This window comes from Camellia sinensis, chromosome 3, assembly GCF_055761805.1.
Source record: "Camellia sinensis isolate YWXY chromosome 3, ASM5576180v1, whole genome shotgun sequence".
Taxonomy (NCBI): Eukaryota; Viridiplantae; Streptophyta; class Magnoliopsida; order Ericales; family Theaceae; genus Camellia; species Camellia sinensis.
The window spans coordinates 212,881,339-212,891,248 of record NC_138963.1 but is presented as its reverse complement, the minus strand read 5'-3'; the positions used below and the strand labels follow the sequence as shown (position 1 = coordinate 212,891,248).

The 9,910-nt window shown below is 35.2% G+C and overlaps 1 protein-coding gene across 8 annotated transcripts; it reads left to right on the top strand.

The window, feature by feature from the left end:
- On the top strand, positions 1 to 9,910 carry LOC114305649 (Sugar isomerase (SIS) family protein). 8 transcript variants are annotated; one of them, XM_082922185.1, is made up of 26 exons: positions 70 to 309; positions 510 to 557; positions 662 to 801; positions 977 to 1,027; positions 1,104 to 1,180; positions 1,310 to 1,391; positions 1,470 to 1,517; positions 1,778 to 1,933; positions 2,011 to 2,107; positions 2,279 to 2,321; positions 3,210 to 3,277; positions 3,394 to 3,478; positions 3,812 to 3,860; positions 5,222 to 5,294; positions 5,401 to 5,461; positions 6,278 to 6,344; positions 6,700 to 6,756; positions 6,861 to 6,914; positions 7,004 to 7,132; positions 7,537 to 7,600; positions 7,772 to 7,845; positions 8,092 to 8,145; positions 8,226 to 8,294; positions 8,605 to 8,694; positions 8,935 to 9,042; positions 9,518 to 9,910. In XM_082922185.1, exons 4-26 carry the CDS (start codon positions 977 to 979, stop codon positions 9,566 to 9,568), a joined length of 1,707 nt encoding a protein of 568 aa, XP_082778311.1. In that variant the 5' UTR covers positions 70 to 309; positions 510 to 557; positions 662 to 801; the 3' UTR covers positions 9,569 to 9,910. The 8 variants fall into 8 exon arrangements, 5 of the variants coding, with proteins under 5 accessions (XP_082778308.1, XP_082778307.1, XP_082778310.1 ...); XM_082922184.1 differs by lacking the exon at positions 662 to 801 and having other exon boundaries at positions 45 to 309; XR_014365212.1 differs by having other exon boundaries at positions 101 to 309; positions 510 to 801; positions 8,495 to 8,694.

Below are 9,910 nucleotides of genomic sequence, written 5' to 3'. Positions count from 1 at the left end.
AAGTGTAACCTGGTCTCGTCGGCCGTATGGCCCATCGATTTGGAGCACGTACTGGCTCGCATCATCGAACAGCACCTCCGCAACACGTGAAGTGACTCCAAAAAGCTTTTGAAACCCCCCAAGCAATTTCGTGTGCCACTCTTCTTTGATTTGCCAGTTTCTCTGCTTTGGGTTCCAAAAGGACATATCGCATAAATAACGAATAAACCTGTGGAGGTTCTTCCCAATCCTATCTATCTATCCACCTCTCTATCTCTCAATCTCTCTCTCTCTCTCTCTCAATATCTTCTAACATTATTTCTCCACCAGGTTTGTACTTATGAATTCTTCAATTTTCCATTATCTCCGGCAATGTCAACATTAACTTTCTTTTCTTTTTCTTTTTCTTTTTCTTTTTTTGTCTTAGTGATCTGTGTTCGATTCTTTGCATTTTGATCAATTGCTTTTGTACTTGTTTCGCTCAAGAATCTTTTCCCTGCTTTATTTATTTTTTTCCAATCGATGTTCAGTTGATCTAGATACTCAACTCGCCTTTGTTCCCAGTTACTTGGGCCCGGGTAATTCGATCTAGAGACTCTTTTTTTGTTGTTTTTGGAGCTCTTTTTGAGAATTTTTTGTGCGATTAGAGTTTACATTTGATTGGATTTGTTAATTGATGTAGTTTGATAATAGACATAGTCAGTTTTTAGGCAACCCTTTGTTTGGCTGCGGAGAAAGCAAAGGATTAGCGAATTAAGAAAGAAAGAAAGAAAGAAGGAATTGGGAAAGAGAAAATCTCAGAACAACCCATAATTAGTCACTGTTGAGTGTAGCGCTTTCTTTTTTGCATCTTTTGGGATTTAAACAATGAATAATCTAAAAATATAAGCAAATTGTTATTTGTTTGCAATATGAGAGGGAGGGTTTATGCATGCTCCTTGGTTGATATGGTTCGAAATAAAATAAAGATTTATTGTGAATTTTGAAATTATTGCAGATGGCTTCATCTGCCCTTATCTGTGACAAGGAGCAATGGAAGGACTTGAAGGTAACTAGTGTCAATCTTTATTTTTTGATAGAGTTATGGAATTTGTATTTGATGTGAAGAATGTATCTCTGTGTAGGCCCATGTTGACGACATTAAAAAGACGCATTTACGCGAATTGATGAGTGACTCTGAGCGATGCAAATCAATGATGGCGTATGATACTCTATTCAACTTGTTCAACTTATAATCTTCTTTTCTATTATGTAAATATTGATGTCTAGTATATGGTTAGCAATTAGCATTGGAGTGTAATGTGAATCATAATGTTTATGTCTTCTATAGTGAGTTTGATGGGATACTATTGGACTACTCAAGGCAGTGTGCCACTCTTGAAACAATGAATAAGCTATTCAAGTTGGCAGAGGTACATTGGACAGTTACTCTTTTGGGCGTATGAAACAGTATATATATTTTAATTGTGCTTCCTTGTGTCATAATGCAGGCTGCGTGTCTTAAAGAAAAAATTAACAAGATGTTTAATGGGGAGCGGGTAAGCAGGATTTTACTTTCTTCTTCCAATCATACATGAACTTCTGTAAACGGATTTATATAGTTTCCTGAATCCTGATGCAATGCTTAATCAAGAGGCACCACTTTGAATAGTTAGTGTCCTGATCTTGGCATTTGATCAGGCAGCAATTTAGAACTGTTTATGATAAGTTAGGTTTATGGTAAAGCTGACATACTGCTCAAATATTATGATATCATGATCATTTTATTCTTTGATATTGTTTTCTGTGGCACATTCAGATAAACAGCACGGAGAACAGGTCTGTCCTTCATGTAGCTCTTCGTGCTCCAAGAGATGCAGTTATAAACAGCAATGGAAAGAATGTCGTCCCAGATGTTTGGAATGTTCTGGACAAGATCCGGGATTTTTCTGAGAGGGTGCGCAGTGGTTCTTGGGTAAGGTTCAGTTGTTTATTACCATCTAATAGAGCCCAGTGTTGCATTAAGTGTTACTAATGGGTACATATTGGTAGGTTGGAGCAACAGGAAAAGCATTGACAAATGTTATCGCTATTGGTATAGGTGGCAGCTTCTTAGGTCCTCTTTTTGTGCATACCGCTCTTCAAACAGGTTGGTTTTTCGCATTCCAAATTTCCAATCTTCAGCATTTTGAGAAATATATCAACCAATTCTGATTCTTCTTTGGTCAACATGGCATTCTTTAATTTTCCTTCTCTTGGCATTTTGCTTGTTTAAAAACCTTGCACAAGCATTTATGGTTTAACTCTTGGCAATCTACAGATCCAGAGGCTATTGAATGTGCAAGAGGACGCCATCTGCGCTTGTGAGTACACGTTATATAATTGTGACTCTTTTTTTCATGTGTTCTTTTTTGTCTTTTTATCAGTGAAAGAAAAGATCTTTACATCACTATAGTAACTGGATATTACTTCGCTCTTTCAGCTTTTCTCCGCCAGGAAATTATAGTTCATGAGCTTGTGCTTTCAGTTTTTCTAAGCAGCACGTCTAGCTCTATGATTTGATTTGGGTGAAATTTTTGCTATGCATCACTTATGGTCGTATAGGTGAGAGTTGACTTAGGCCTTGTTTGGCAATTCACTATTTTAACCTAAAGTCAAAAGGTCACTAAAAAAACTAAAAGTCAACGACTTATACCAAAAAGTCAAAGATTCCATTTACTCTCTACTTTTTACACATCTTTTCGTAAAAAATCAAAAAGTTATTCCAAACATACTAATTTTTTTTATCTCATATTTTAACCAAAAAATCAAAAAGTTACTAAAATAGTATATTCTCAAACGAGACCTTATTGTAAAGACATCTGCTTTTCTTTAAACATATTTAAACTGGATCAATTTTTTCACTTTTCAAGATTACATTTAAGACACTGCAAAAGACCGGAAGTACAGTTTTTTAAGTTTTGGTGCCATCCCTTCTGTATAAGCAAGACACATTTTACAGAAGGCATTTCCATATGTGTTCCACATGAAAGTGACTGTATCTCATGATGAGTGTCCTAAGCGGCTACTGTGATGTGTAAATTCCAATATAGTCCAACAAACCCAGTCATAGTTTCATAAATACAATTACAAGATGCCACATGCTTTTAGTGGGAGAGGAACCCAGCATAAAATTACAACTATGACATTTTGTGATTGAGCATGGATTTATCTCAGCCTGCTCCTTTTTCTTCTTGTGTTTGCACTTGCAGTCTTGCAAATGTTGATCCAATTGACGTTGCTAGAAATATTACTGGGTTGAACCCTGAAACTACATTAGGTAAACTAAGTTTTTCTTGTTTGCTTTACATTTCTGCTGAGCACTATATACTTGCCACCTGAGCTACTTTTGGGGTTTCACATCCCTTTCATTGAGTTTTTATGTGTTTTTTGCAGTTGTGGTGGTTTCAAAAACTTTTACAACAGCTGAAACTATGTTGAATGCTCGGACACTTAGGGAATGGATCTCATCTGCTTTGGGGTTAGTTTGATTGCATGTGCTTTCTTCTTTTAAGATATGGGCATAGTGAGAGTTTCGATCTGAATTTCAATGGCGTTAGGAGAAATTTAAGACAGAAGTTTGAAAATCAATTTTAAAGGGAAATGAAATTGGTTAATATAAATAAAATAAGGGAAATTAGTTGTCTACTTATAATTCTTTGGTCTGGAAATACAACAGAATAATCAAATAATTGGAAATTCTTAGGACTTTTCTGAATGCGGATTATTTTTATTTTTATTTTTATTTTTAAATTATTGCCTGTTTCTCTCTCTCTCTCTCTGGTCACACAATTGTTGGCATTTTATATTGCAGGCCTGAGGCTGTTTCAAAGCATATGGTTGCTGTCAGTACTAATCTAACGGTATTACGATTTGCTTCATCTTGTGATTCGGTGGTCAAACATCACCTATTTTTTGTTCAAATATGTGTCTATTTGCTGCTCTTATTTTATCTTTTATCTGTTGTGCTTAGGTGGTAATGTCTACAATCTAAATCACACACATTTGTTCATTTATTTTATCTTTTATTTGTTCATATATACCTCTTTATTTGAGCTCAAATTCGACAATATTAGTTTCTTGGATAAGTAATAGATTATCGCGGTCTTCCATGAAAAGCTGTTTCTTGGTTAATGCATGCCATTTTTCTTTGGATTCAATTTGTATATATCTTCTTGCATATCCTCTTTAATCTTGTATAATTGGAAGCTTGTGCTCCAAAATAAAAAATAAAAAAACTCTTGTTATTTAGTATAATCACAATCAAAATAAACACTCTTGTTACAGAGAAATTTCAGAATGTCCTGAAACAGAATTTTTTAAGTCATGAATGAGAACTCTGTTTAGCCATATCTTATATGCATAATCTTTGTTTAAGAAACAATGATAGGGAAAATGAATGAATTACCATAAAATAAAAAAACCAAGAATATTATGCATTGCACAGAATGAAGAGTATAACACTTTGGTTTGACCATTTTGATATCATCTCTGCAGTACACATTGAAAATATTTCCTTTTTCCTTAATGATTTTCTTTGGTTTGGAATATCCTTTGCTTGTATCTTTTAAAGGCAATATAAACAAGTATTTCAAATTGGTAAAGCCTGGGTTATTTGTATAACCAAAGTGTAATTTGTTAATGCAAGGTTATTTGGTATACAAGCAATTGAAAGTGGGACCTAGCAGATGAGTCAAGACAGGAGGACCATAGCCAACAAAATTGTACTGTTAAAATGAGATTGACTACTTACCTTTGCGTATAAAGCAAACAACTAGAAAAGTAAAGCAAGGCTAATGAAGCAAACCAAACAAATGGGTTTGTAAATCCAAGCCACTAATAAGTGTTTCCTTTCATCCTCAGACATGCATTATGAATTTACTTACAAGATAGGGAATTACCACACACATGGAATGTTTGAGTGAACCTCACCTTAAACCTAACTTAGCTGTACAAGTAGTACGACACACGAACACACACACATGTGTGAGCTCATATATGTACAGACCACATAAATTACACACACATGTTCAAGCACATGCATGTACAAACATATGTGTACCAGCCACATATATTGCACATGGAGCACCGTGACATGTCAAAATTTAAACCTGATTTTGGTTTAGAAATTCCTAACTCACTTGATTAGATAATATTGATCTAGTACAAAGTTAAGTTTGCTTATGTAACCCTCATCTGTAAATTCTTTTAATCTTTATTACAGCTTGTAGAGAAGTTTGGGATTGACCCTAAAAATGCTTTTGCATTCTGGGACTGGGTTGGAGGCCGATATAGTGGTAAGTATATTGGCTTCTTTTATTTTTATTTTTATTTTTATTAGTAATATTTTTCCCCCCTTTTTGTGAAGCTTATGGTTTTATGATCTTTGAACACTGTTCTCAGTTTGCAGCGCTGTTGGAGTATTTCCTTTATCTCTCCAATATGGGTTCTTGGTTGTTGAGAAGTACAGTAATTTGCACATTTCTCTTATTTAATTGCAGCAGATGATTTTTAATAATTTAAAAGTAAATGTAACACCCAAATCGAAAATGATATGTATAGCCAGTGTGTATGAGATGTAAAACTCAGTCTTTTAGCTGCTTTAAGGAAAATTCATATTGCAATGTAAGACATTCTTTATAAAATGAACTTGGTGAAATACCATCTCTTCCTACAAATTTTGCATATGAACATGAAACCTTGGGTGGCCTTTGCAGACTGTGGTTTTTCCCTCATATGTCGTAGTTGTTTCTTTAGTCCTGATTGCAACTTGAGTTGGCATGATGGATGGTTTCACACTTCATTCTTACAGTGACAATGTCGAGTTGAATATTATTGCCATTGTATATTGTCTCAATCTTTGCAAATAACACGAAGATACTTTTCCCTTGCATGACTATTCAACTTCCTCGTGTAGTCTTGGAAATTGATGAGGAGTCTTCCACATAAACTAGATGAAAATAAAAGGTCATATCAATGAATCTTCAGTATTATATGCTCTACAGTCTGAAGTGGCGTTCACCCAAACTTAAGCCTTCTTCTCATAGTTGACACTTGACAGCCCAAGCTTTTAGTAAATCAACAAGCTAGATGGATAGATAATTTACACTGTCTGGACTTTTCTGATCTATGGTACTTTTCTTAGTAGTTATACAATATTTTTAGTTTCATGCCATCCACAATTCAGCAATTTATATTGGCACCATGGTTTCATTTTTATTTTATTTTGGTGGGTATTTGCCAGAATTTATTTATTTATCTATTTTTTAAAACTTAAAAGGTTCCTGAAGGGAGCTTCAAGCATTGATCAACACTTCTATTCAGCGCCTTTTGATCAAAACATTCCTGTATGTGCCTCTTAACATGAACTTCTCCGCCTACTTATTTTTTTGTAATTATTTTATATGCCGCAAGAATAGTTGATTAGTCTAGTTAATGTTCTTGTTATTGTGTGACAATGACTAGGCTCAAAATCATGGGTCCTAGGAATAACAGCATAGGCTGAATTTATATACTTTACAAACTTCTATTTGTCTGGAGCGCTAAATGTCAGACCCCCTGAATTGTGGGTTCATGCCCCAAAGTCTGGGCTTAATATACAACTATGCTTTTTAAAGATTTTTCTGATCCACTTTGGAGGTATTTTAACAGATACTCTTATGGGTTGGGATGTTGATCAATGACATTGCTTCATTTCTCCAGGTGCTTTTAGGTTTGTTGAGCGTATGGAATGTCTCATTTCTTGGATATCCTGCAAGAGTAAGTACATTACCCTGCTACAGAGTCAGTTGGAATTACCATCTTTTTTAGAGTTCTGTGATGATGTTATTTTCATAACATTGAAACTTCTGATATTCTTCCAGGCCATTTTACCTTATTCTCAAGCCCTGGAGAAGCTTGCCCCTCATATTCAACAGGCACGTGTGCCATACCTTTGCTGCTTTGTATTATCTTGCAAGCTTCTTGTTGACGCTCTTACATGCTGCTAAACTTACTCAATATTTAGGTTAGCATGGAGAGTAACGGGAAAGGGGTATCAATTGATGGTGTGGCTCTTCCCTATGAGGCTGGTGAAATCGATTTCGGTGAACCAGGAACAAATGGTCAGCATAGCTTTTACCAATTAATTCACCAGGTAATTTTCATGCTCTGTTTTATATATAGTACTCCAGTTGCCAACAAGTAAATGTTCTTACAGATAATGACCATATAAATAGTAAATTCATACATGAACTAGTTACATCTGACGCTTCTTGAAGTGTAAAAATATTTCTTATTTGAGGCTGCTAATGAGTGGTTCAATAATGTTATTTTTATTTTTCTCTAGAGTAGTGTGTATAGCATGACACTTGACCTTTTAATAAGAGGTGTTATGTAGAACTTAAATTTCTTGTTGACTGATGAAATACAAAACTGATTGCCATGTTGCTGCTGGTGTATTTGTGTTTGCCTTGTACACTTGATTATATTTAGCTTGTATATATCCGTTCCATAAGTTAAAACCTATGTCCCTATAATTTATCTTCTTGGAACCTTCAGGGGCGAGTTATTCCTTGTGATTTTATTGGCATTGTGAAGAGTCAGCAACCTGTGTACCTGAAAGGTAGCTAAGTCTTTTGCTTTATTCTTCTTCTTGATCACAAAGCTTGATCTCAGTAAAGGAGGTCTTTAGATCCTTTCCTTTGTGTTTCCTTTTTGTTTTTTTTTGGTACTTTTTTCCTTTCTTGATGGTGACTTTATCTGTTACATAATTTTCATTGAATTTGTGTTGCAGGTGAAGTGGTGAGTAACCACGATGAGCTCATGTCTAACTTTTTTGCACAGCCAGATGCCCTTGCTTATGGGAAGGTAAATGAATTATTTTCCATAACCTTGTCAAGGTGTTGCTTATGGGAAGGTAAATGAATTATTTTCCATAACCTTGTCAAGGTGTTGTTTGACACTATACAAAATTCTGAAATGTTGTTTGTTTTCCATATGCAATTGCTTAAATTCATATCTCGAAATCACTGGATTTGTTTCTATTCATCTGCCTCTAGTTTCCAACTTCTATCTTAATGCCAGGATATCTAACTATATTTTGCATATTTATAGACCCCACAACAGTTGCAAAGTGAGAATGTCTCCCAGCATCTTATCCCTCACAAGGTGAATTTTCTTCTGTCTATTATGTTCTCTACTGTTTACAGTTGAACGTTTGTTCCTAACAATTGCATTATCTTTCACAGACCTTCTCTGGCAATCGGCCTTCTCTCAGCCTTCTACTTCCATCGTTGAGTGCTTATAATGTCGGACAGGTTTGGGGCCAACCATTTTATCATTTCATGAAGTAGTTTGTGCATGTTGATAATCATTAGAGGTTTTCAAGAATTTCAAATTGGTCTTATATATTATTGTCTTTAGCACATTTAGCTGTCTGAAGTTCCAAGAGGTCTATTGAGATTATATCGTAAGTGCATATCTAGAATCTCTATGACTGGGTATCCAACACATGCAGATGTTGGGTCTGGTCTTGGTGCATATTCGGTGTCTTCTTGCTAACTCTAAGTGGTCAACGTATCTGCCTATGTGATCTAATCCCACAAATTCTTGATCTGTCTTCCTCAGTTGCTGGCATTCTATGAACACAGAATTGCTGTTGAAGGCTTCATCTGGGGTATCAACTCCTTTGACCAGTGGGGAGTTGAGTTAGGAAAGGTATGTGTTACTTCAAGAAAACTTCCATACCAATTTTTTCTTTTTAAGAATTTAAACATGCTTTTGCAGTTGCTCTGCTTCATGGTTATGCTGTTTTCCAAATAAAATGTTACTTTATGTTCATCTCACGCGATTTGCTGTCTTCCCTTCTGCAGTTGCTCTTACTATTGAAATTTTTGTTTTTGTGTTTTTTCCCTTCTCCCTGTTCCTTGACAAATATCTTACCATGCTAAATTGCAGTCGCTGGCTTCCCAAGTGAGAAAGCAACTTCATGCATCTCGTAAGAAAGGAGAACCAGTTGAGGGCTTCAATTTCAGTACTACAACAATGCTAAACAGATATCTACAGGTATGGGAAAGTATCTTTTATATGTGCATATTTATATCATATGCCCACCTTCTTACATCGGCCTATATCATGTTATGTGAATATGTATCATATGTCCCCACCTTACATTTATTTTAGTATTTAACTTTGCATTACGAAACTCTGGAATCTGAGCATTCAAACCTCTCTATGCTTTAAATTTTTAATAAAATGGTTTGTGGTTGCAATTAATAGAGATTTTATGAAGTATTATAGAAAATAAACTCGATGAATGATTGTGGCCGCTCAACTTCATTGGTAGCCAACTCTTTTAATAGACATGATTGTGTTGTGTGTGTTAATCAAAATGGGTCCCTCTTTGTGATCCTGATTCCTTTATAAAAAAAAGTGCACCTCTCATCTAGATCAAGACGTTAATTATCACACATTATTTAGATTTCCAACGACTTGCTTTATTCTTGTGGGAATACAACTAAACTTATTTCTCACTTCACAGGAAAGTTCGGATGTACCTCCTGATCCATCCACTCTTCTTCCTCACATGTAAGTGCTTTTTAGTTGAAGGAACTACTAGCAATCTTTCAGATGAGTCTGTGGCTAAGACCTCATAAGCTTCAATAAAGTAGGGGCACTACTATCTTTAACTTCTCTAAATGTTCTACGACCCCTGCTTTTTGGCAAATTTTGTTCATTTGCTTCAAAACTGATTTGGAATTACACAATGTTTGTCTGTTCGAAGTTATTCCTGAAATTTTCTCGATAATATTGAACTGAATTCCTTGTTTGGGTTAAATAATTGGAGGGCAGTTTAAATGAAATATTTGGCATTCTTGTTTAACCAACCTGAGTAATAAAAATTTTAGCAGGCCTAGAAAGCTCTGCTTATTAA